At 50.2% G+C, this 27992-nt stretch overlaps 1 protein-coding gene across 1 annotated transcript; it reads right to left on the bottom strand.

The window, feature by feature from the left end:
• On the bottom strand, positions 1–27932 carry LOC119398822 (juvenile hormone acid O-methyltransferase-like). Its single transcript, XM_049417432.1, has 3 exons — positions 27837–27932; positions 2373–2491; positions 1–385 (listed from the first exon to the last, which is right to left on the bottom strand). Exons 1-3 carry the CDS (start codon positions 27930–27932, stop codon positions 1–3), a joined length of 600 nt encoding a protein of 199 aa, XP_049273389.1.
• Between the last annotated feature and the right edge of the window lie 60 nt (positions 27933–27992).

Genomic DNA, 27992 nt, shown 5'->3' with positions numbered 1-27992 from the left:
TTAATGCAAGTAGTAGGAGGACAATGGAAATAAAGAGATAGTTGAAGAACGCCGTAAGACGGCAACTCTTACGCCAGCATATCTTGACCAAGGCTCGAGGCGACTCAGTTCCTTGAAGGACTCGAACAGGAAGCTCCTTGCATGAAAAAACAGGAGACACTCGCCACCAGGCACCAGAAGTTGAGCGATACCGGCCAAAGAGCTGCGAAGGTCTCTGGACCAGTGCAGCGTCTTGAAGGAGTACACTCGCTGGAAGCTGCCGTATTTCTTTGAAAACTCCGTCACGTCTTCGTCTATGTCAAGGTAATCGTACACAATCCTCTCGTGTGCGTATTTCTCTTTAGCAAACTTGAGCATGCTTGCTGATGCATCGACAGCCACGATCCTGCGGAATGAAAAGTCTTCATAAAGACATATTCTGCACGTACTTAACTCACGTGCACGTACAAAAAATAACACAGTAACTCTACTGCATGTCGGAAATACTTTGGCGTACTTAAATTGACATTGAAGTGGCTTATCACGAGAGCTCGATTATTACTTAACTGTTTTTATGAGTGCAGTTGTTTATATAAAAAATTATATCCTGGGAATTCTTATGGCATATCCGTTTTTTTATTTGCAAAATTTGTGCGTAATTCCAGATATCCATGATCGAAATTTATTGGCGATGTCTAAACTGACCGCTCCTAGCACGCACGACACGCGGCAACTCTGCTACGACAGAGGTGGACTTGCCGTGACAAGGAAGTGATGAAATTTGATTCTACGCGTGTCGAAGCACAATCTTGTGACGACAAATGGCGAGTAGCCAAAAGCGGATAAGTGCAAACATACAAACAACTTTAATGAAAGATGCTGCAAATTTGTGGGACGGGCAAAAGGTGCCGCCTAGTTGAGGGCCAGGTGTTCTTGAGTCCTGGCAGCTTCCTCGGCCCGTAGGACAGCCCAAAGCTGATCGTCAAAGGAGATCGTGCAACGCAGTCTCCCGGCGCACGCGCAGGCGATCGATAGAGGCTGAATCCCCACTACTGTTCGTTATTTCTCGACATTCCCATAGAAGGTGCCCCAGAGTGGCTCTAGAACCTCAGTTCTTGCATTTATGTGTTTCGCATAAGTCTGGGTAAATGAGGTGAGAGAACACAGGGTTCGGATAGGTTCTGGTCTGTAATCGCCGCCAGTCAACAGACTGGCTTTTGCTTAACTTTTGGTGAGGTGATGGAAAAACGCGTCTTTGCCATTTCTGGTGTTGTGTAATGTCATTAAAGCTAGTCATGCTATCCTCCCATTCGCACTCCACTCCATCGTTGTTCTCGGGGGACACTGATGTTTCAGATGTACTGTAGGCCGTGAGTCGGTCCGTAAACCCTCGGGCCACGTCGTGAGCCGTGTTGTTATTATTGATTTGTCCTGTCGAGGTAGATGCGTGAGCGAGTGTCCATATTTATTCAAGATTTCTTTCTTGCAATTTGTTGCCTGTCATCAGGATTCGTAGTGCTTCGGGGGCGATTCGGCAGTTTTGCGAAATTTCGTACGACCGCTTGAGAGTCACTGACTACTACGTCCGCTTCTGTCTGTAATACGGCTAGCGCAATAGCTATCAACTCCGCAGTCTCACTTTTTGCCATGCTAGCAGACATGTAGACCCCTAATAATTTACGTACAACGTGTATTGCTGATCTCCTTTTTCCTTAAAAAACAAAAAGCCGCAAAAAACACTTTCGTCTGCCTGCGAGAAGAAGCGCCCCATTGGATTCCCCTGCGTTTCATGCTGCCAAGACAAGGTTAATATTGCGGTTTCCTTGCGCACAGCCCGGAAGAAGCAGATAAGCGCCAACATCACACGCAAAAGTAAAGAGACCTGTCAGCAGACTTAACGCTTTCAGCGACAAGATAGGGCCACGGCGTGCCATTAATAAAATTTCGTAACTTCCTGTCTGACACCACAGAGAAGGCCCGTTTCCGGCGCTGTGGAAGCGGTCACTTAGTTGTCATTGAGCGAGTTGCACTACAGCAATTTAAGAATGCGTCGCACAATTTTGCCAGTCAGCCGTACTTTAGAATTACAAGTACGTGCAGGAAAAGTTGAAGCCTTCCACGGGTGTCGTATCAGTCGCAAATTGTAAACCGCAAACGGAAGCATACTCGTCGCCTAATCCGTCGCTGCGCTGATGGTTGCGTGCGACGTATCTTAAGCAAGAATTAAAATTGTTAGCGTGTTTTCGAGCCCCCAAGAGGCCCCACGATCAGCAGGCCTCTACGAATTTGCCGTATGACGTTTCCGGATTTCGATGCACAAAACTTGTAGAAAGTTTCTCATCTCGTATACTGAAGACATACGCTACGCAGTTTGGGCACATCGGTGTGTTTACCTCTTGCATGGCTCACATGAAGGCAAAATCCACTTTTGCGTGAAATCTCCCGTGCCGCAGCCGATGTCCAGGAATTGCTGACTTTCGTCGCTCAGCGTAGCAAATGTCGTCTTGAATATCTGCGGGAGGTTAGTATCGCATTTCCAAGAACAAACAAAAAGAGGTGCACAATCTTAGCGCATACTACCCAGTTATTCACAGTACCTACACGCAAGCTCATAAGAAAGGAATTCACACCACAGTGATGCGCAATAAGTTTCCAGATGACTTGTTCAAATAGTGCGAATTGAAATCGACTAGCTTCTGCAGCAGCTAGATTTTAGAAGAGGTGCCCGCATGAGAACGCATCGACTGGCCCCAAAAGATTATTGCAGGGAAGAGAAGAACGTTTATAGGATCACCTCCACATGATCTTATCCCGCCCGCCAATTCGAAAGAAACACGGCACACTGTTTATAAATACATTGAAATGGTTTAGTACGCCAGGTCCTAAGCTACTGGAAGCAGCCTAGAGGTTTTTTCAAATAAAGATCTTCAGAATAGCTGTTTCGAATGTCCTTCACATTTATTGTCGCTTGTCTAGAAACCCCATTCAATATAAACGCCTAACCGACGACCTGATCGAAGAGTAAAACAAATGCACACGGTTGTAAGTCTTAATAATTGGAAGGTGTCTTGCGCCATACTTTTATTCATTCTTTTATATTTGGTAGTAACCCTCGACAAAGGGTAATTTTCGAGAGGGCTATAAACATGATATTCAGTACTCATACATTGATATGTAAAATATTAGGGTAATCTAAAAAAAGGTCAGTTGGATGGCTTTGTTATAAATTGTTAGCTCGTAGAGAACGAAAGTGGTGATGATAGGTGATGGTGATCGCAGATCCGGCAAGGCGGTTCCAATCAAGTCAAGGCCTTACTTAGCCAGCAGCCATTGAGGCAGGCGGGAAAGAAATTGATGCCATAGTAAAGTGGCGTCGGCTGCTCAACGTAGTTTTAAAGGCATGCAGCATTAATGGCCTAGCAGTTAAGATACTGCGCTGCAGACCCCAAAGACGTGGGTTTGATGCCACCATTGGCGGTGGCATTTCTATGGAGGGAGCTCAGTGTCGCGAGAGCAGGTAAGACACGCAATTAATAAACAGCGCGAAAAAAATACGAGAGACAAAGAAGGGAAGAAGTACGCTTGCAGGTCGACAGAAGAGAACACCGCCGACATTATAAGCCCAGACAAGGGCAGGTTGCCTCTCGTGGCGGCAGCGGCATCTCCGGTGTTGGAATCATTGTCTCTTTACAGAGAAAGGGCAAGGAGTAGCGACACCAAGGCAAGGAGAATCAGTTCAAGGACGAACGGGGGAAACTGCGCACCATCAAAACTGTAAAGGTTACCAGGCTACAGCGCTCTTCCATTAGAGCATACACGAAGCTTAACTACGCGCAACCACCTAGACCCATGAACGTCAATCACTGTCTCCCGCTCTCCGGAATACTGGTCCTTGTCTTTCTTTGAGCGCTTTTGGTGTTGTCCCTCTTCCGCAGTGCGCTTTACTTATTTGCTAGCTTTTGCCTTTGCGTATTTCACACACTGCAGCCGTATTCGGCTGTAGCAGTGGCAGCGAGTGACTAGTGGGCTGCGGTTCAGCTGTTGTAAACCCTGCTATCACGAGCGAAATGTAGGTTCAAATTGGTCGCAGGCTCCCGTGCTCCACCGTGCTCGCAGGCGGTGGTATCAGTGGTTTCGATCTTGGTTCTCATTCCGCGCTCGGTAAGCTTCTCTATTACGCGCTAATCTGGCCTGCCTTTGCTTCGTTGTCTCAGCTGGCAACTCTGCCTTTGCTTGAAATTTCGCAGCCTGCGGTCTAGCTGTATCAGCTTGATCAAAGAATTCAGACTGTCGCCTACGCTGAAGGAAGAGCACAGACGGTCGCTCAGTCTCGCTACATCCGTGGCGAGACTGAGCGACCGAGCTGACCGAGCGCCGGCGATGCAGCTTTTAAACCTTCGCCTATTCACGTTGTGCAGTGACGGCGAAGCTCAGAGTGAGTGCAACAGCGGCACCTCTCCACAGCGGATCACGTGGCATGATCTGGAGCGAGATGCATAAAATTGTAGCAGGCGGAACTGCAGCGTTCGGACTGGCCGAGAGCCAAGAGCGCTCTCCTTCACTGGCTCGCGCCTCGAGTCATGCGGCTCTCCCGCCTACTGGAATTCTGCCTGTCGAGCACGTTTCTTTCCTACAAAGGAACGATTTTCAGGCAGAACAGTGGAACCGCAATGGGAGCCTCCATCTCTGTCACAATGGCAAACCTGACCATGGAACATATAGAAATGGAAGCACTTGGCTCCTTCTCGCCGCGACCCAAGCTCTTTCTTCGATACGTGGACGATTGCTTTTGTGTCGTGAGGACATCTGAAATTGAAAACCTCAGACTGCACCTAAATTCCGTTTACCCAGCCATACAGTTCACGGACGAGTGTGAACGCCACCGCACCCTTCCCTTTCTCGACGTCCAGGTGGCAAGAAGGGGCAGTGACTTGGAGTTCTCCGTTTACAGGAGGCCGACGCACACAGGCCGATACCTTCAATACGATTCGTCCCATCCCTCCGCCCACAAGGCCTCCATTGTGTCCACATTACTTCAGAGAGCCGAAAAGATATGTTCCACTGACACGGAACGCCGGAAAGAAGAGGCACGCGTAATTGCGGACCTCAGAAAAAACGGTTATCCCAGAAATTTCATTCGATCCGTAGCCCGCCGCGCAGAGCAAAAGAGGTTACGCGACTCCCAGCCAGCACTGACGAACAGCTCTCCAAAACGCGTGTCGGTCCCATACGTCCAGGGAGCCAGCGAGGCGTTGGCCCGGATTTTTAGAAAAGAAGGTGTGCACATCGCGCACGTGCCTTCATGCACGCTAGGCCGTGCATGAAGGCACGTGCGCGTGCCTTCATGCACGGCCTAGCGGACAGGGCGACAACAAATGACAACAAAGGACAGGGCGCCCGGCGTCGTTTACAAAATACCGTGCGCCGACTGCCCCTCGTCATACATCGGCGAGACCAAAAACTTCCCCGAACGAATTAGGCAACACGTCAACGACGTCCGTAAACTCAACAAAGAACGCAGCGCCGTCGCCGAGCACGCGAAGACGTTTGACCACAGAATAGACTTCAACGGACACGCCATCCTCGAAAGCGAAACCAAGTGGAGGAGGAGGTTGCTACTGGAGTCGTGGCACATACAGAGGACCACTCAAAATATCAACCGTTCCCTAGGAACTCTCCCCCCGGTGTATGCGCATGGGCTACGCTCCGCGGTAATGCGTGGGATCGTTAACCGCCGCGAGAGTGCCTTAAAGAGGCCGCTGCCAAGCCGCCGCAGTCCCCCCTGAGGAAGGAACCGAGCTGGTTCCGAAATGTCGGGTTTTTACGTGTTTTCGTAACTTTGGTTGGAGAATAAATATTAGTTATCTCGGTTTTTCTTGTTTTGCCATGGCCGGTTTCCCTCTGGCTGTTAAGGGTCAATATGAAGACCCTACCAGATATCAATATGACCTTACCAGACATGGAATAGTAGAGTTTCACTCTGAAAACAAGAAAGTTGTAATCCACAACCCTGACTTGTCTAATGTAGTTTGTATAAGCATGAAAAAAAAAGATACGCATGAGGTTCAATATTTTATTAAAACGTAATATCTGACAGCCATTTTAAATATTTAACTAAGAAAAGGGAACAAAACCGCGAACGTCTGCGGCGGTGTTGGAAACATTATCAATCACAGATTTAAAAATCAAATTATATAATTTCCCTCTCAACTGGAGCAGGAGGGTGACATTCAGAATTGTATGTTACCGCGTTCGGCTGTGTGATATTTCACTGTTGCTACTCGCGCATAAAAGTTAAGGATATTTTACACAGACCCTGATGACACAACGCATCTGTCTCAACGTCTTACGAAATTTTGAAACGATATAACATTTCGATGTCGTCAGGTGGAACAGCTCGCGTTCCCCCTTAGCATCTTAAGCATCTTCAGCAGAAAGCAAAACTAGTCTAAAACCACTTCCGTGTGGATGTTTATTATGTTGTTTTGCAATGTCTCTATACCATTTGAATTATATACACGTGTGCGACGTTCACCTGAAGTATTTCTCCCGAATCGTCGTTGTCATGGGCGTTAACCTCTGCGTATATTTCGGCAGACATCGGGCTTTGAAATGGTCCAGCTCGTACTTTATTCTCGTCCGTGCTCGTGGAGGTCATCTCCTCTGTGGACATAAGATGTCTACCTATTAAAGTACATTGACATAAATTGTCCGCGCAGGCATGACGTGAAAGAATGTGTGCATGTAGTAACATGAAAGCGTCAGCTTCGACGTAAGTGCGAAAACACTGAAGGCGATGACAACAGAATGGCATGTTATACGAAGTAACGCTGGCAGCTAGCTCTTTAGCATGCGATATGGCGTAGCCAAAAAAAAACTGTGTCATAAGGAAACGCAGTCGGCGCAGCGAGCGAAGCGATCTTTGCGCTGCCTATTGCCACGCCCACTTGTTCTTTTATTTTGATGCATTCGGATTTGACCAGCAAGGACGGTTAACAACGCTCGACGCTGTACGCGAAGCAGCGTTCGAGAAATTTCGTGATTGTAGTAGATCGTTTTGTTAAGGTTGCGCGCCGCATGCGAATGTTCCAGCTTTGTCGAGAGATAACGCCGCCACCAGCGATATCGCTGGAAAGTTCGATAGCGCCTGTATGAAAGCCGACGCGCTTGACCGCTTGTCAGTTGATCGACGGTCGACGCTCTGATCGCCGCTATCACTGTATTGCTTTCAGTTTCCCGGCCACAAGTTCGGCCAAATAAACAGTTTCATCTGCTGCGTGCTGACTGCTGTCTTCGTCGACGTCACGACCACGTTACATCTGGTGGAGGTGCTGGTCTTCCATGTTCCGCACGCCACCGTCAAGCCGTGAACCAAGCCATAGTCGCAAAGAAGACGTCGACGCCAAGGCCGAGCAGCGAGGAAGCCGCAGGCAACAAAGTCTACCGCCAGAGTACGGTCCTCTACCTGAAAACACCCGGCAAACAAAGACCCTGACCTCGACCACAGCGACGATGACAGATGCTGTGCCGCCCGCACCGATCCTTCTCCGGACGCCCAAGGAGCCGCCAACCTTCCGCGGATCGTCATTCGAAGACCCGGAAACCTGGCTCGAAGCCTACGACCGAGTCGCCGTTTTCAATGCCTGGACCAGCGAAATCGAGTTGATCGACGGTCGACGCTCTGATCGCCGCTATCACTGTATTGCTTTCAGTTTTCCGGCCACAAGTTCGGCCAAACAAACATTTTCATCTGCTGCGTGCTGACTGCTGTCTTCGTCGACGTCACGACCACGTTACATCTGGTGGAGGTGCTGGTCTTCCATGTTCCGCACGCCCCCGTCAAGCCGTGAACCAAGACCTAGTCGCAAAGAAGACGTCGACGCCAAGGCCGAGCAGCGAGGAAGCCGCAGGCAACAAAGTCTACCGCCAGAGTACGGTCCTCTACCTGAAAACACCCGGCAAACAAAGACCCTGACCTCGACCACAGCGACGATGACAGACGCTGTGCCGCCCGCACCGATCCTTCTCCGGACGCCCAAGGAGCCGCCAACCTTCCGCGGATCGTCATTCGAAGACCCGGAAAGCTGGCTCGAAGCCTACGACCGAGTCGCCGTTTTCAATGCCTGGACCAGCGAAGACAAGCTACGGCATGTCTACTTCGCCTTGCAAGACGCCGCTCGCACCTGGTTCGAGAACCAAGAGCGAATCCTGACAACGTGGGCAACATTTTGCACCAGGTTCCTCGCTACATTCACGACTGTCATCCGCAAGGAGAGGGCCGAAGCGCTGCTTGAAACCCGTTCGCAGCTGCCAAACGAAAACACGGTGCTCTTCACAGAAGAGACGACCAGACTCTTCCAGCACGCCGACCCTGAAATGCCGGAAGACAAGAAATTTCGCTTCCTCATGCGAGGAGTAAAGCAGAAACTGTTCGCGGGTCTGCTGCGGAACCCACCGAGTACTTTCCAGGAATTCATCTCCGAAGCGACGACGATTGAAAAGACGCTTGAGATGCGTACCCGACAATTCAATGGGCGCTCGACGCCAGCTTACGCAGAAGTTCAATCATTCTGCTCCGACGACCTGCGTGAAACGATTCGTGTGATCGTGCGGGAGGAACTGCGAAAGCTTTTACCCCCGCCGCAGCATAAGGTGGATTCAATCACCGACGTAGTCCGCGAGGAAGTCCGGCAATGGCTTGGAATTCCCGAAGCACCGCAAGCTCAGCCGGAAGCCATGAGCTATTCGCAATGCCCACGAACTATAGGTGGCGCGCCGTGCTTTTCAACATGGCGCCAGGAGGAGGGTCAACCCGTTTGTTAGCATAGGAACAGATAGGACGTGCGGACGTACGGACCATGCCACTTTCACCGGATGAAGTGATGAGCTGCGCTGAAATGGATATGAGACTAAAATACTTTCCCAAACCATGGAAAGTGCTAAGTACTCGCCACCTAATTATTTGCTGCGCAGTGAAAGGTTATGTTTCAGCTCCGTTACCGTGCATAACGATGCTTTGCGAAATCCTGTGCGTGCTACATAAACCCGTATGAACTAGAATTGACGTATGAGCTGAACGGCACTCCGAGGTAGTACGTACCGAGCCTGCCTGACGGATTTGCAGCAGTAGTAGGCCGCCAACGAGTAGCGCCATCGCTGCTGCGCGTGATGATGGCTTGCAAACATAAAAGTGTTCTGTGATAATACCCCTTCGTCATTACTTGCGCAGTCGGAAACGCGGAGTTACGTCTTCAACGGAACACAAGCATTTAACATGCCATTCAGTAGCGCTTGTGTCACAGCCATGCTGAGACTGTAGCCGTGTGCAATTGACTTCACTCGCATGTTGCAGGCTCGATCAGCACAATCGAAATATGAATATTGAAAAGAATGCACACGTGTCCTTTTCGCAACGTCGAAGAAGTTAGCCGAGAGGCGTGGATTGTGGCCGTGACTGCACGATCCATCGCTCTAACCATTTCGCTTCGCTGGTCGAGCCTGAGCGTGTTGGCGGCATGCGGCGCTCCATAATATCCACAATAATTATGATACATGCAATGCACAAGAGGAACTATGCTTTTATTTCGATCTCGCTCAAGGATATTATACAATAAATACAATCAAAGTGACTTACGAATTACGAGCGTGAAAGAACATTAACGCACGAGGGGACGTGGAGTGCAACTCGCTCGTCGTGAGTTAGCAACTGGTGGTTCATCGTCGCTATCACTCTCGGTGCTTTCACAGTTTTCTACGTCCAGTGAAAAATCCTCGTCGTCAAGATGGTTTCTTTCAACATCACTGCTGAAAGCAATCTGAAGAATTTCCTCCGCCGAACGACTTCGACCACTCCGCGTCACCACGTTTACAATTAGAGAGACGTCTGGGCGCAGAGAACGTTTTGCTCTCAGACCGGTCAACAAGCAAATCGCTTGCAGTGTGCTGCCACCTATCAACAAACGTACAAAAACAAGCGGCGCAGCGGTGGCTATGAAACCCAACACACCGGCGAAGGACGGCGTGGATGGAAAGCGTTCGCTGAACGAAAGGCGTCGAGCAGACGCGTCCTCGAATGATTGAAACGTCGCTCGCACGATTCGTAACAGCGCTTTGCTGACAAAGGATAGAGGCCCTATTTTAATGTATCGCCAACTTGAGATCGCTCAGTTATACATGAGCACATCGCGAGCCCGCGCGACCTCCCTCCCGCGTACAGTGTTATGGGACTCATGCAGTACAAGAAACATTGACCAATTATATATGCAAGTAAAACAGGGTGAGCTTCAACTGAATATGTCGGACGATAACATTTAACTCCTACGTGGCTACAGAAAGCCTCGTGAAGCTGATAGTATGTGTACACTGTGGGCTAGCATTGAAAGCGCGAGTTGCGACGTATTTTCACGAAAACTTCGCGTCTCGCAAGAACGAATCAGATTTCTCGTGTCACGGAGGGCCCGGTTTGTTCACTGATGCAGGCTACATGCAAAGTCGTAGTGTTCCTTTCTTGCCAACGCGTTAACACTGAGGCTAGCACAGCCGAACAAGGGAGCGACTGCATAGTGCCGCCATTTTGTCGTCTACTAACCCTCCTCGAGAGGACGCTCCTGAATTCCGCTCGGTGGCGCGACAGTCTACGGGCATTGCGAATGCTGCTGCAGCCCGACGCAAGGCCCCCCTCCTCGCCCGCGCCAAGATGCCGTGCCGCCGCCACAGTTCCCGCCGCCACCACCACCGCCGCCATACCGCCCGCCGACACGACAACGATGCGCCCCCCGAATGAGCGACGTTTGCCGTGCCCCTGACAACCGCTCGCTCTTCGGTTACCAACGCTCGACACTGTCCGCGAAGCATGTTCGAGAAATTTCGCGATTGTAGTAGATCGTTTTTGTTAAGATATCGCGCCGCCCGCGAATGTTCCAGCTGTGTCGAGAGATAACGCCGCCACCAGCGATATCGCTGGAAATTTCGATAGCGCCTGTATTCGCAATGCCCACGAACTATATGGCGCGCCGTGCTTTTCAAGATGGCGCCAGGAGGAGGGTCAACCCGTTTGTTAGCATAGGAACAGATAGGACGTGCGGACGTACGGCCCGTGCCACTTTCACCGGATGAAGTCATGAGCCGCGCTGAATTGGATATGAGTCTAAAATACTTTCCCAAACCATGGAAAGTGCAAAGTACCCCCACCTAATTTTTGCTGCGGTGTGAAAGGTTATATTTCAGCTCCGTTACCGTGCATAACGATACTTTGCGAAATCCTGTGCGTGCTACATAAAACTGCATGAACTAAAATTATCGTATGAGCTGAACGGCACACCGAGGTAGTACGTACCGAGCCTGCCTGACGGATTTGCCGCAGTAGTAGGCCGCCAGCGAGTAGCGTCATCGCTGCAGCACGGGACCGCACGTTTAACGTGGTTATGGTTTGCAAACATAATGCGCCGTCGTCATTACTTGCGCATTCAGGAACGCGGTATTACGTCTTCAACGGAACACGAGCATTTAACATCCCATTCAGTAGCGCTTGTTTCACAGCCATGCTGAGACTCCAGCCGTGTGCAATTCACTTCACTCGCATGTTGCAGATTCGAACAGTCCGATCCAAACAAGACTATCGAAAAGAATGCACACGTATGCTTTTCGCAACGTCGAAGAAGTTAGTCGAGAGGCGTGGATTGTGGCCGTGACTGCACGTTCCATCGCTCTAACCATTTCGCTTCGCTGGTCGAGCTCGAGCCTGTTGGCGATGCGGCGCTCCATAATATCCACAATAATTGTGATACATGCAATGCACAAGAGGAACTAAGCTTTTATTCTGATCTCGCTCAAGGATATTATACGTTAATTACATTCAAAGTTACTTACGAGCGTGACAGAACATTAACCCACAAGGGGACGTGAAGTGCAACTCGCTCCTCGCGAGTTCAGCTGATCGTTCATCGTCGCTGCCACAGCTGTCACTCTCGGTGCTTTCACAGTCTTCAATGTCCAGTGAAAATTCCTCGTCGTTCCTCGGTTTCTTTCAACATCACTGCTGAAAGCAATCCGAAGAAATTCCTCCGCCGAACGACTGCGACCACACTGCATCACCACGTTTACAATTAGAGAGACGTCTGGCCGCGAAGAACATTATGCTCTCGGATCGGTCAACGAGCAAATCGCTTGCAGTGTGCTGCCACCTATGAAGAAACGTACAAAAACAAACGGCGCCGCGCTGGTATATGAAACCAACACCAACAGACTGGCGAAGGACGGTGTGGAAAGCGTTCGCTCCACGAAAGGCGTGGTGCAGACGCATCCTCGAATGATTGAAACGTCGCTCGCACGATTAGTAACAGCGCTTTGCTTGCAAAGGATAGAGGCCCTATTTTAATGTATCGACAACTTGAGATCGCTGAGTTCTACAAGAGCACATCGCGAGCCCGCGCGACCTCCCGCGTACAGTGTTATGGGATTCATGCTCTACAAGAAACATTGACCAATGCTATATGCAAGTAAAACAAGCTGAGATTCAACTGAATATGTCAGACGATAACATTTAACCAACCTACGTGGCTACAGAAAGCATCGCGAAGCTGATAGTATGCGTACGCTGTGGGCTAGCATTGAAAGCGCGAGTTGCCACGTATTTTAACGAAGGCTTTGCGTATCGCAAGAACGAATCAGATTTCTCATGTGGCGGAGGGCCCGGTTTGTTCACTGACGCAGGGAACATGCAAAGTCGTAGTGTTCCTTCCTTGCCAACGCGTTAACACTGAGGTTAGCACAACCGAACAAGGGAGCGACTACTTAGCGCTGCCATTTTATCGTCTACTAACCCTCCTCGAGAGGACGCTCCTGAATTCAGCTTGGTGGCGTGACAGTATATGGGCATTGCGAATAAAAGCCGACGCGCTTGATCGCTTGTCAGTTGATCGACGGTCGACGCTCTGATCGCCGCTATCAGTGTATTGCTTTCGGTTTCCCGGCCACAAGTTCGGTCAAATAAGCAGCTTCCTCGGACGTGCTGTCTGCTGTCTTCTCCGGGCCTTCACAAGGCTCGCACCCGCCACCTACGATACCTTGACTACCGCCCCGGTCGACCACCCGACTTAACGCGCGGGACGCACGGGCCTTTGCATCGACTGCTCCTGGCCTTCATCAGCGAAACTGAACTCTTTTTTTTTATTTAACTTATGCCGTATGGCATACTGGCGCCAATAAAAAGCAAGACTGCTGTCTCCGTCGACGTCACGACCACGTGACACTATTGATTCAATGCAATCCATGCGATGAGACTTGGAAGAATAGGCTGTTGGTCCAGTTGGACGCAAACTAAGCTATTGCCAAGCGCGTTTCTTATTGTGCTGTATTCGGTTTTCTCTCACAAAGACTGTCAGCAACGCTCAGCGCAAACCGCGCGTCTTTGTCGAGAAGCTTCGCGATTATCGTTTTATTAAGACTGCGCTCAAGACACGAACACTCGAGCTTATTCTAGAGCATGCGCGACAACTAGCGATAACGCTGGAATATTCGACGGCACATGTATAAACACCGACGCGCTTCACCGCCGACGGCACATGTATAAACACCGACGCGTTTCATCGACGGCCGTTGCTCTGTTTGCCGCTATCAGTGCATACCGTGTGTATTGCTGTAAATTAACTTCCCGTTTCTCGTCCACAAGTTTGACCAAATAAAGTTTCATCTTGGACACGCCGCCTGCGGTCTTCGTCGACGTCACGACCACGTGATATTCTGTTGCTTCTTTCAAGTACCGGACGCCCCCGTTAGGCCGTGAACCCAGCCCCCGGCGCGAAGAAGACACCGACACCGTCAGCGACAGTAGGGCCAGCCGCAGACTGAAAGGAATTCCTCCTCAATTTGGACTTCTACCGGACAATCCAAGAGCAACGGGGACGAAGACAACAGCGACGGTGACAGCCACTGTGCCGCCTGCACCTATTCTACTCCGGCAACCCAGGGAGCCGCCAACGTTGCGCGGTTTATCATTCGAGGACCCGGAAACCTGGATTTAAAGATATGACCGTGTCACCGTCTTTAACAATTGGAGCACCGACGACAAGCTGCGCCACGTCTACTCCCACCTAGAAGACACGGCAAAAACCTGGTTTGAGAATCGGGAGTCCTCATTTCAAACCTGGCACCTATTCCGCAGCTCATTCGTGCGCACGTTCGCAAGCGTTGCCCGAAAGGAAAAGGCCGCTTTCTTGCTGGAGACCCGGGTGCAGCTACCAAATGAAACGTCACCATCTTCACGGAAGAGATGACTCGACTTTTCCGCGAAGCCAACGCTGCGATGCCCGAAGACAAAAAAGTTCGCCTGCTTATGCGGGGTGTTAAACAAGTACTGTTCGCGAAACTCGTCCGCCACCTGCCCCTAGACGGTCGCCGAATTCCTCGCCGAAGCTTCGACAATCGAGAAAACGCTTGAGATGAGAACGCGGCAATACAACCGCAGCTTTTCGGCCACAAGCTACGCCTACGTTCAAGCACTACGATTCGCTGACCTTCGTGAGATGATCAGAGCAATCGTGCAAGAGGAGCTGCGAAAAATTCTACCTTCACCGCAGCCTCAAGTAGATTCCATCGCCGACGTCGTGCGGCAGGAGATCCAGCAGTGACTGGGCGCGCCTCAGCTAGCAGAGCCGCAGCCCCAAGCTTATGAGCTATGCTGCTGCAGCCCACCGTCATGATTCTCCTTCACACCCACGCCAAGACGCCACACTGCCGCAGTACCATCGCAAGACGCCGCCGCCGCCACAGACGCCCAACCGCCCGCCTGTCGGCCAGCGCTACGTGCCAAGGAAGACCGACGTTTGGCGCGCCCCTGATAACCGCCCGCTCTGCTACCACTGCAGGGAGGCCGGCCACACGTACCGGCGCTGCCAGTACCGACAGATAAGTCTACGCGGATTCGCCGTCAACGCGCCCCGCCCGCAGCCAGGGGAACAGCCTCGCGACATCAACGACTATCTCACCGGAACACAGTGGCAAGAAGGACGACCTTCCCGCTCGACGTCGTCCGGCCGCTACATATCACCGCACCGCCGGCAGTACACTGGCCCCAACCGGGGCCGGTCGCCTAACCCGTATCCGGGAAACTACGTGAAGCAACCGATGGAGGTGGGGTTGCAGTACGACGAAATGCCGAAGATCCTACGCGGCCGCCGACGACGACAATGCGACGAGACCTGCAGAACGCGACGCGAAGCAGACGAAGCCCTGCCGACGAAACCCCGCGTATCGAATAAGACCCGACGACGCAATATTGTCGCGGGCGAAACAAGACAGGGAACCAGGAGCCGACGTCTGCCCCAGAACCAGAGCAGCAAAACGTTCTCTTCTTCTTCACAGCCAAACGTGTATGTGCCACAGCGGGATGGTATGTGTTATTACCCCCTCTCCCAAAGAAGCATCGTCTCGATGCTGTAGATGAGGGCAAAAGAAAAGTGAAGAAGGATACTATACAAGCGAAATAAATGTGTCGTAACACAAAAGAACGTAGTCTGCTGCTGTCAAACTATGAGTCAAATAACAGCAAAGAACAAAACGAAAAAGAGAAAACAAGGGGACACACGCTAAGGCGTCAATGAAGTTAGTGACACTCCACAGTCGAGTCACAGCGGGAAAAGTACGGTTTCAGCCTGGAAACATGGATGACTTCAGTTTGTGGAAGGCGACGGGAACGTCTCAAAGTGCCTTCTGGAAGAACCTCATAAGTAACGTCGCTGAGACGTCGTACAACCTTGGAAGGTTCGAAGTAGCGGCGCAGCAGTTTTTCTGAACGGGCGCGCTGTCTGATGGGGGTCCACACCCAGACTTTATCACAAGGATTGAAAGTAACTTCTTGGTGACGAAGATTGTAGCGGCGTGCGTCTGCAGTTTGGCGACTCTGAATACGGCGTCGCGCGAGTCGACGGGCCTCCTCGGCGCGTTGGGCGAGCATCGCAGCATCCGTGTAAAACATTCCTAGGTTGTCGGGGAGGAGCATGGCGTCGAGCATTGTGGTGACCTCTCGACCGTAGACTAAGCGAAAAGGGGTGAAACCGGTACTTTCTTGAACTGCAGTATTATACGCAAAAGTGACGTAAGGAAGGATATCGTCCCAGTTCTTGTGGTCAATGGCTACATACATTGACAGCATGTCTGCAATCGTCTTGTTCAGTCGTTCAGTCAGCCCGTTTGTTTGCGGGTGATAGGCCGTTGTTTTGCGATGTTCCGTGCAACTTAACCTCAAGACTTCTTGCAGCATCTCTGCAGTGAAAGCTGTCCCACGATCAGTGATGACGACAGCTGGCGCTCCGCGACGGAGGACGACGCTGTTAACGAAAAAATGGGCGACGTCTGCTGCGGTAGCTTTTGGAAGTGCCTTTCAAATCAAATCAAATCAAATCAAATCTTTATTTTGCATATTATGGTTACAGAGATAAGGATATACAGAAGAGGGTCCCAAGGTCAGAAAACCGTACCGGGACCCTCTGTGCATGATCATTAGATAAAAATTACAAAATAAGCAGGAAAAATGAATAAATGAAATGTCAAGTCAACCTAAAACAAGAGTACAATAGTTACACAGAAAAAATGATACGATAACCCGCGACATCATTTTAAAGCGCAAATAACTGTTTTGTAATTGTAGAAATATTGATATTAAATATATACAATATATATCCATATATATTCATACTAACAATGAAAACATATAAATGAATACAGAATGAACTACAACAATGGATTTCACGTAATGTTGACTTATAAATATAGAGGAAAGAGAGAAAAGCAAAAAATAAAAAAAAATAAAAAAAATAAAAAAAACAGTACACGCTATGAATATTTCGTATAATTATTGGTTCAGGAAATGAGCTTTGAGTGTTTTTTTCAATGCAGTAAGAGATGGCGATGTTTTGATGGGGTGAGGAAGAGAATTCCATGCTTTGATAGCACAGAACGATGCTGTCATTTTACCATAATTAGTATAAACTTTAGGCAGCAAGAAGTTATTTTTTTGAGCAAAACGAGTCGGGTTATAATTCTTCAAGGAATCTAAGGAAATAAACTCATGGGTGAGATCTTTATTAATTAACCTGAAAAGCAAGGTAATTAAGTTAAATGCAAATAAGTCATTAGTGGTGAGCACTTTATTCTCCATGCGTACGATACTAATGTTATCGCGACTAAAGTTAGAAATAATGCGCAGAGCTTGATTTTGTATATGTTGAATGGATGAGAAATGATAACAAATTGATATGAATATCAATTTGTTAGATATCGACAACAGGCTGTATGTAAATTATACTGATTGCTTTAGTGGATTTGGTTACGAGCAACTCATAACGTCGCCAACAAGATGTACTCTTTATGGAACAGAAACGCTTCTAGACCATGCATTAACTAACATCACTCCTGCACCTAACTCTGGGGTCATTAAAACTGATATTAGCGATCATTATCCTATTTTCGTCATCTTTAGCTCGTCGAACAGCTCGGATAGTGCACGATACTTAGCTAAAGTATTCGATAAGAACAGCTTTATAGAAGATGTAAGCAATATTGATTGGTCTGAAATTGATCAGGTGCAAGACCCTGAGTATGCACTCAAAAGTTTCTGCGATCTTTTTCGGGAAGCCGTGTCTCGGAATACAACTATTAGCAAATGTAAACGGCGTTACAATTTTCACCTCGATGTCCTTGGATACTAAGGGTCTTCTTAAAAGTATGCGTAAAAAAGAAAACTTATACAAAAAAACAAAGAAGCGACCTTTCAATCTAACATTGGCATCAAGATACAAAAAGTACTGCAACATCTTAAATTCTTTGCTCAAGAAAGCTAAGAAAATTATTATGAAAAAGAATTTGTAAGTCGCCAGAACAATTCTAAAAGAAAATGGGAGTTGCTCAATACATTCCTAAACAGAACAACGTGTCACACTTCAATCTCAAAAATCATGTATAATGACTGTACGCACGATGACGCGCTTGAATCGCTAATGCTTTCAGTGACTTCTTTTTGAAATTTACAATCAGGATCACGCGGGCACTGAATGTAGCATGAGTCCGAGTTAATTTTTCGTTTTTTCTTTTCCCTGTAACATTAGAAGAAGTTTTCACCACGATTAAGAACCTTAAAGATACCTCTCCTGGTTTAGATGATATTCATGCGCGCCACCTAAAAATGGTAGGTCATTTAATCTCTCCAACACTAGCTAGCATAATTAACAGCATCTTTAAAACTGGAATTTTTCCACGCACCCTTAAGAACACAAAAGTCATACCCATTTTTAAGAAAGGGGATAGGTCAATTATTTCTAATTACCGACCTATTTCTATCTTATCATCCGTCAGCAAAATATTTGAGAAATTATTTGTTAGTCGCCTGAATAGTTACCTAAAAAAGTTTAATCTCTTGAACAACTGCCAATTCGGTTTCCGTTCTGTAGGTCAACCGACTTGGCGGTAATCACATTAACTGACTACATTAAGAGTTCCATAGACAAAGGACTTATTGTTGGTTCCGTATTCTTAGATTTTTCCAAGGCTTTTGATACAATTAATCACGGTATGTTACTGAAAAAATTAGAAGCCTATGGAATAACAGGGCCAGCGTTAATCCTTCTGAAAAACTACTTGTGTGACAGAAAGCTGACAGTTTATTTATCTGATAAGTTTTCAGACACTGTTTCGCAGTACCGTGTTAAGTAATCGGTAGCGACCACAATCCACCGATTTCCAGAAGAAGACGTGGGGAATGATCCCAGCAAGTCCATGCCAATCTGATGAAAAGGCGCCTTCGGTGTGGCTATTGGTTGTAGCAGTCCCGCTGGTCGTATAGGTGGAGTCTTACGTCGTTGGCAGTCGCGACACGTGCGAACGTAGTGCTTCACAGTCTTCGCGAGACGTGGCCTGTAGTAGGAGCGGCGAATCCGTTGCAACGTGCGCGTATAGCCAAGGTGCCCAGACGATGGTTCATCGTGACAAGCACGTAAAATGTCGTCACGAAGCGTGGTTGGCGCAACTAGCAGGTATGTAGCTTGCGTATGGTCAAAGTTCTTATAAAGGACTCCATCCCGGAAACAAAAGGAGGCTAGCGAGCGTGCGAAACTTCGAGAAGGTTGGGACGTGCGCCCTTCCAGGTAGTCAATGAGCGGGCTGAGCTCCGAGTCGTCACGCTGTTGCTGAGCCAGGCTGGTTGCTGACACGGCGGAAAGAAAAGTGTCGTTGTCTTCAAGGTCAGTGTTGGCATTTCCAATTGGCGCACGTGAAAGACAGTCAGCGTCGGTGTGTTTCCGCCCAGACTTGTGTACGATGGTGACGTCGAATTCTTGTAGCCGAAGGCTCCATCGTGCGAGACGACCTGAGGGATCCTTGAGATTCGCGAGCCAACATAGAGAATGGTGGTCGCTAACTACCCTGAATGGGCGGCCGTACAAGTATGGTCGAAACTTTGTTATGGCCCAGACAACAGCTAGGCATTCTTTTTCTGTAGCAGAATAGTTTTTCTCAGCAGGTGATAAGGTTCTGCTCGCATAAGCAATCACGCGCTCTACGCCATTATGCCACTGAACTAATACGGCGCCTAGACCGACGTTGCTGGCATCTGTGTGTAACTCTGTGTCAGCGTTTTCGTCAAAATGACCCAGTACAGGTGGAGCCTAGAGATGGTTTCGGAGGGTGTCGAAGGCATGGCGCTGATCCTGGCCCCAAACAAACGGGACGGCGTCTTTTGTAAGTTGATTGAGGGGTTCAGCGATCTTCGAAAAATTTTTGACGAAACGCCTGTAGTACGCACAGAGCCCGAGAAATCGGCGTAGGTCGCGCTTATTTGTGGGTACGGGAAATGCGGCAACGGCGCTGGTTTTCTCGGGGTCGGGGCGGATGCCGGCATGACTCACAACGTGGCCAAGAAATTTCAGTTCTTCGTATCCAAAATGGCACTTCTCAGGTGTTCTAATTGCCTGAAGGATCGTCTGCAGGCGCTGGACGTGTTGTTCAAACGTATCGGCGAAGACCACCACGTCGCCAAGGTAAACGAGACACGACTTCCATTTGAGCCCTGTGAGAACCGAATCCACCATCCTTTGAAAAGTAGCTGGCGCTGAGCATAGACCGAAAGGCAGGACCTTAAACTCGTAGAGGCCATCATGAGTAATAAAAGCCGTCTGTTCGCGGTCACGCTTGTCAACTGCGATTTGCCAGTAGCCACTACGTAAATCCATGGAGGAAAAATATCTGACCTTGCGTATACGGTCCAAGGACTCATCTATTCGGGGCAGAGGATAAACGTCTTTTTTGGTGACATTGTTCAATTTCAGATAATCGACGCAAAAGCGCAACGCACCATCCTTCTTTACTAACACGACTGGTGAAGTCCAGGGACTGGTCGATGGCTGGATGACGTCGTCTTTAAGCATCTGCTGAACTTGGTCACGTATAGCGTCTTGTTCCTTTTGCGACACCCGATAGGCATGTTGTCGAATGGGTCGTTCGGTGGGTTCGGTGATACCACGATGCTGAGCAAGCGGTGTCAGTTTAACCTTCGACATTGTAGCGAAGCAGTCTTGAAATGAGCCGAGCATACGCAAAAGGCTGTTCTCGTTGTGATAAGGGTAGACCTTGGCTTACGTCGAGAGTGCTCGTGAAGTCCTCGGTAGAATGGTCGCCAGACGAAAGTGAAGCCAATGTTGACGAACCCTGTGCGTCGGCAATTTCCTCAAAGTATGCAATGGCGGTGCGTCTGGCAAGATAACGATATTCGTCGCTGAAGTTCGTGATCAGCAGGTGAGCTCGTCTGTTGCTAGGCTGAATGATTCCTCGGGCAATGCAGATTTGTCGTGAAAGAAGGAAAGACAAATATGCCTCCGCAATTACAGCGTAGGACACGTCCTGTCCCAATTCCACAGTCACAAAGAGACTGCTTCGAGGCGGCAGAGTCACAGAATCATCGCCAACACGTAACGCTGTCTTCGGTAGTTCCGTGCTCTCAGTGGCAGCAGGAAAAGGTTCCTCGAATGATACAAGTAATTCACGGAGGTCAATGACGGCGCCGTATTCACGAAGAAAGTCCATTCCCAGGATGACTGGCCGAGAGCAGACAGGCAACACGTGGAAAGACCCTGTAAATGTCGACGCACTGATTCGAATACGTGACGTGCACATTCCAGTCGGCATCACCAGATGGCCACCTGCCGTGCGCAACTGTCGAAGGAATTCGCTGGCTCGTCAGATACGCCTCGATTTCGCGGGGGCGCTCACCGTAGCGTGGGCATCGAGCATCAGGGTGGAAGCCGCGGAGACCTATTTGACGGTACTGACAGTTGCGATACACGTGACTCGCTTCGCCGCAGAGGTAGCAGAGCGGACGATTATCCGACGTGCGCCACACACTTGCCTTGCAAGCATTTTGTCTCGAGGCAGACGGCGGATATATGGGTGCGCTCAGAAACCTTGACCCGGGAGGCGGACTCGAAGCGGTGTCCGGAAATGGGTGCGCAGATTGGTCCATTGTCCGCAAAGTGAGACCCGGTGCTTGTGGCGCAGAAGATCGCAGTGCCGCCGCATATGTCAGGACGGGGGCCTCAGGTATTGGTGGTGCGAGCGGCGCAAGAGATGCGACCGCCTGCCTTATTTCCTGTCTGATTAAGTCCGCGAGTGCAGTCACAGGTGGTTGGGCTCCTACTGCATGGAGTTCATACGATACTTCGTATGAAGTCTGCGAGGGCCTGTCTCTCGCTGTCAGATCCGATGGAGCATGCAGTGCCTGTGATGTCGTTGCGTTCGTACTGTGACGACCGCTGCTGGAGAGTACGCTCCATCGTGGTTGCCTCACTGATGAACTCGGCCACAGTTGTCGGTGGATTGCGCACGAGTCCAGCGAAAAGCTGTTCTTTCACTCCGCGCATCAAGTGCCGCACCTTCATTTCATTTCCTCTGACATGGCAGGGTCTGCGCGCCGGAAGAGTCGAAGCATGTCCACGAGAAACATTGAAACTCGCTCGTTCGGCCGCTGATGCCTACACGAGATGGCTTGTTCAGCTCTCTCCTTCCTTCCGCGTTGCGATACGCGTCGCGGAGCTGTCGACTAAACTCTTGCCATGTCGCAAAGGAGCCCTCGCGGTTCTCGTACCACGTCTTCGCAGAATCTTCCTATGTGAAGTAAACTCTCCGCAGCTTGCGAACATCGTCCCATTCGTTGATGCTGGCAACCCGATCAAAGTGGTCGAGCCAGTCATCCGCATCTTCGAAAAGGTCTCCATGGAATGGTCTTGGTGTTTGTGGCGCATGAAAAACATGCGCGAGAGGAGAACAATGCTCATCGGTAGTTTGACTCGCCGGGCTTGTCGTCGGAGTCGTCATCTTTTCAAGTCTCGATGACAAGGGGCCAAATTCGGGGGGTAATCCTCGCAGGCGGCGGCTGCTTCTTGCTCTGGGGGCTGTAGCTGTCTCCAAGGTGCTAGGAGTGACGGCTGACACTTGGTAGCCAAGGTACATGTACCCAGCACCCTCCAGCAGTAATGTCGCGGGCGAAACAAGACAGGGAACCAGGAGCCGACGTCTGCCCCAGAACCAGAGCAGCAAAACGTTCTCTTCCTCTTTTCACCCAAGCATGTATGTGCCACAGTGGGATGGTATGTGTTAATATGAAAGCAGCAGAAGAAACCGACGCAGCCGTGACCCGAGGCTGTGACCCAACCGCAACGCAAGACGACGAAGTGGCGACGTCAACGTTCTCATCTACGGCCACAATGTCAACGCTCTCGTCGACACTGGGGCCGACGATTCCGTCGTCAGTGGGCCATTCGCCACCAAGCTGAACAAAGTAAAGACTGCTTGGAGTGTACCCGAAATCTCGACAGCTGGAAGCCACCTGATAATGCCGACTAGTGTCTCCATGGCGAGAGTCACCATCAATAACCGAACTTATCCTGCGAGCATGGGATCCCACAAAACTGGTCCAGGGATGTGATACTTAAAATGGACTTCCTAAGTGACCACGGCGCCTTCATCGACCTGAGGTGTGAGTCGATAACACTAACCTCAGACAATGCGCTCCCGCCCCACGCGACGCCAGGGAACCATGCATTGAATGTGACAGAAGACCAGGTGACCATTCCGCCGCGTTCCAGCGTCATTATTTCCGTCGGTACCGAAAAACCTGCGTACCTTGAAGGCGTCATCGAGGGCGATCAGCACCTACTCCTGAACCGTCAAATTTGCGTCGCACGAGGTATAGCCGAGCTACGTGACGGTAAAGCAAAGGTAGTGGTGACAAACTTGAGCCACGAATATTCGCAATGCCCATAGACTGTCGCGCCGCCAAGCGGAATTCAGGAGCGTCCTCTCGAGGAGGGTTAGTAGACGACAAAATGGCAGCACTACGCAGTCGCTCCCTTGTTCAGCTGTGCTAGCCTCAGTATTAACGCGTTGGCAAGAAAAGAACACTACGACTTTGCATGTTCCCGGCATCAGTGAACAAACCGGGCCCTCCGTGACACAGCAAATCTGATTCCTTCTTGCGAGACGCGAAGTTTTCGTGAAAATACGTGGCAACTCGCACTTTCAATACTATAGCTCACAGCGTACACATACTATCAGCTTCGCGAGGCTTTCTGTAGCCACGTAGGTTAGTTAAATGTTATCGTCTGACATAATCAGTTGAAGTTCACCCTGTTTTACTTGCATATAGCATTGGTCAGTGTTTCTTGTAGTGCATGAATCCCATAACACTGCACGCGGGAGGTCCCGCGGGCACGCGATGTGCTTTTGTATAACTGGGCAATCTCAAGCTGGCGATACCTCTATCCTTTGTCAGCAAAGCGCTGTTACGAATCGTGCGAGCGACGTTTCAATCATTCGAGAACGCGTCTGCTCGACGCCTTTCGTGGAGCGAACGCTTTCCACGCCGTCCTTCGCCAGTGTGTTGGGTTTCATAGCCACCGCTGCGCCGCTTGTTTTTGTACGTTTGTTGATAGGTGGCAGCACACTGCAAGCGATTTGCTTGTTGACCGGTCTGAGAGCAAAACGTTCTCCGCGCCCAGACGTCTCTCTAATTGTAAACGTGGTGACGCGGAGTGGTCGGAGTCGTTCGGCGGAGGAAATTCTTCAGATTGCTTTCAGCAGTGATGTTGAAAGAAACCATCTTGAGGACTAGGATTTTTCACTGGACGTTGAAGACTGTGCAAGCACCGAGAGTGACAGCGACGATGAACGATCAGCTGCAGCTGCTAACTCACGAGGATCGAGTTGCACTTCACGTCCCCTCGTGCGTTAATGTTCTTTCACGCTCGTAAGTCACTTTGATTGTATTTAATGTATAATGTCCTAGAGCGAGATCAAAATAAAAGCATAGTTTCTCTTGTGCATCGCATGTATCAATTATTGTGGATATTATGGAGCGCCGCATGCCGCCAACACGCTCGAGCTCGACCAGCGAAGCGAAATGGTTATAACGATAGAACGTGCAGTCACGGCCGCAATGCACGCCTCTCGGCTAACATCTTCGCCGTTGCGAAAAGCATACGTGCGCATTCTTTTCGATATTCATGTTTCGATCGTGCTGAGCGAAGCTGCAACATGAGAGTGAAGTGAATTGCATGCACACGGCTAGTCTCAGCATGGCGGTGACACAAGCGCTACTGAATGCGATGTGAAATGCTTGTGTTCCGTTGAAGACGTAACTCCGCGTTCCCGACTGCACAAGTAATGACGACTGCGTATGATGTTTGCAAACCATCACCACGTTAAACGTGCGGTCCCGTGCAGCAGCGATGGCGCTACTCGCTGGCGGCCTACTACTGCGGCAAATCCGTCAGGCAGGCTCAGCACGTACTACCTCGGAGTGCCGTTCAGCTCATACGTCAGTTCTAGTTCATGCAGTTTTATGTAGCACGCACAGGATTTCGCAAAGCATCGTTATGCACGCTAACGGAGCTGAAATATAACCTTTCACGCCGCAGCAAATAATTAGGTGGCGAGTACTTAGCACTTTCCATGGTTTGGGAAAGCATTTTAGTCTCATATCCATTTCAGCGTAGCTCATGACTTCATCCGGTGAAAGCAGCACGGGTCGTACGTCCGCACGTCCTATCTGTTCCTATGCTAACAAACGGGTTGACCCTCCTCCTGGCGCCATCTTGAAAAGCACGGCGCGCCACCTATAGTTCGTGGGCATTGCGAATAGACGAATGTGTGGCCGCCAGCAATGCTTTCGCCCTCTTCGATGCTGCCGAACCTGCTTCGACGAATCGAGGCCCCGAAGCAGATTTTGACGTCAACCGGAGCATTCCGAATGTCAAGCGAGACCAGCTCAAAACCCTGTTCCTGCAATACAAGGATTTTTTCTCGTCGTCTTCAAGAATTCGACACACCCCAGTCGCGAAGCATTGCATCTTAACAGAAGAAAGTGCCCGACCAATCCGTCAGAGCCCATACCGGGTTTCGACGCGAGAACGCAAGACCGTCAAGAAACAGGTCGACGAAATGCTATGCGACGACATTATCCAGCCGTCCAAGAGTCCGTGGGCGTCACCTGTGGTGTTAGTGAGAAGGAAGGATGGGACTCTACGTTTCTGCGTCGATTATCGTAGCCTGAATAAAATCACGAAAAAGGAGGTGTACCCTCTCCCACGTATAGACGACGCCCTAAATAGACTGCACAACGCGAAGTACTTTTCTTCGATGAACCTCAAGACCGGCTACTGGCAAATCAAAGTCGATGAGAGAGACCGAGAAAAGATTGCCTTCATAACACCGGACGGCCTGTTCGAGCTCAAGGTCATGCCCTTCCGTCTTTGCTCGGCACCTGCGACTTTCCAACGAGTCATGTATACAGTATTAGTTGGCTTGAAGTGGCAAACTTGACTTGTTTACTTGGACGACGTCGTTGTATTTTCGTCGAACTTCGAACACCTCCAGCGCCTTGAATACGCACTTCAAGCAATCAAGAGCTCCGGGCTCCCCCTTGAAGCCAGAAAAGTGCCGCTTCGTGTACGAGGAGCTCTTGGTTTTGGCTCACGTGATCAGCAACAGTGGAGTGCCCCCAGACCTGCAGAAAACAGCTGCCATCGCCGCTTTCCCGTCCACCCACCGACAAGAAGGCCGTGCGCTGATATCTCCGGCTAGTTCGCCTATTACAGACGCTTTGTCAAAGACGTTTCACGGATCGCCGAGCCACTAACGCAGTTCACGAAGACCGACGTCGAATTCAGGTGGCAAATAGCGCGAGTCGAAGCACTTGATGAACTGAAAGCGACGCCTGCAGGCGCCTCCGATACTTGCGCATTTCGACGAATACGCCGATACCGAGATTAACACCGATGCAAGCAGCATAAGACTCGGCGCCGTCCTTGTGCAGCGGACGGACGGACTGGAAGGGGTTATCAGTTATGCTAGGCGGTCGCTGTGTAAGGCAGAGGCCAACTATTCCACAACCGAAAAGCAGTGCCTCGCAATCGTCTGGGCTACGTCAAAGTTTCGCCCCTACCTCAACGGCAGGCCTATCAATGTTGTGAGTGACCATCACGCCTTGTGCTTGCTAGCTAACTTGAAGAACCCTTCAGATCGCCTCGTACGGTAGAGCCTAGGACTTCAAGAATTCGACATTACCGTCTTGTATAAGTCCGGAACGAAACACTCTGACGCCGACTGCTTGTTTCGTGCCCCCAGTCGACCCACCAACGCCCGACTACCAGGAAGATGACAGCTTCTTGGGAACCATAGGTGCCCACGACTTCGCCCAACGACAGCGAGCCGACCCGGAACTGAAGGGTCTAGTGGAATACCTGTAGGGCAGGACCATCGTTGTCCCAAAAGTATTCAGGCGAGGATTGGCATCATTTTCCTTGAAAAACAAGCGTCCCTCGTAAAGATGAACTTTCAGGCCCGAGCCAGCTACCTTATCGTTATACCTTCGGGACTGCGACCAGAAATTCTGCATGCCCTGCACGACGACCCGACAGCTGGACACCTCGGAATTTCCCGCACGCTCGCACGAGTACAGGAAAAGTACTACTGGCCGCGCCTTGCCGCCGACGTCACTCGCTACGTAAGGACGTGCTGAGACTGTCAGCGACGGAAGACACCGCCCACAAGACCAGCACGATTCCTTCAGCCAATCGAGCCTCCTCGGCGACCATTCCAGCATATCGGAATGGACCTCCTGGGGCCGTTCCCGACTTCGACTTGCGGAAATAAATGGATCGTCGTGGCTATCGACTACCTCACCCGCTACGCCGAAACAGAAGCCCTGCCTAAAGGGAGTGCCGCTGAGGTAGCCAAGTTCTTCGTTGAGAGCATCGTTCTTCGACACGGCGCCCCAGAGGTTCTCATCACCGACAGAGGTACGGCGTTCAAGGCAGACCTAACTTAGGCGATCTTTGAATACAGCCACACAAGCAGGACCACCGCGTATCACCCACAGACCAACAGCCTGACCGAGCGTCTAAATAAGACCAATGCCAACATGCTGGCCATGTACGTCGACGTCGAACACAAGACGTGGGACGCCATCCTTCCGTACGTGACCTTCGCGTACAACACGGCCGTACAAGAAACGACTCAGATGACGCCATAGAAGTTGGTCTACGGACGGAGCCCGGCAACGACGCTCGAGGCCATGTTACCAGACGTGACCAACGGGGAAAACACCGACGTGACCACCTACGTGCAGCGCCGAAGAAGCACGACAGCTCGTCCGCCTACAGATCAAGAACCAGCGGACGACTGACAGCCGCCGCTACAACCTTCAACGACGTCACATGTAATACCAACCCCGTGATCGTGTATGGGTATGGACGCCAATAGGTCTACGGAGAATTAGTGAGAAGCTTCTTCGACGATACTTCTTCGACGTATCGTACAGGGTACTTCCACGCCTCGGCGTACTCGACTGCGAGGTTGTCCCTGACGTCATTATGAACTATCAGCGGCGGCAGGTGTGACCTGAGGTCGTCCATGTCGTGCGCCTCAAATCATATTACGCGCGTTAGTGAATATGAGGACTGTACTTTTGCTTT

Source organism: Rhipicephalus sanguineus, chromosome 7, assembly GCF_013339695.2.
Source record: "Rhipicephalus sanguineus isolate Rsan-2018 chromosome 7, BIME_Rsan_1.4, whole genome shotgun sequence".
NCBI lineage: Eukaryota > Metazoa > Arthropoda > Arachnida > Ixodida > Ixodidae > Rhipicephalus > Rhipicephalus sanguineus.
Note: the sequence above shows the minus strand (reverse complement) of the source record. Positions and strands in the feature narration are given on the sequence as shown.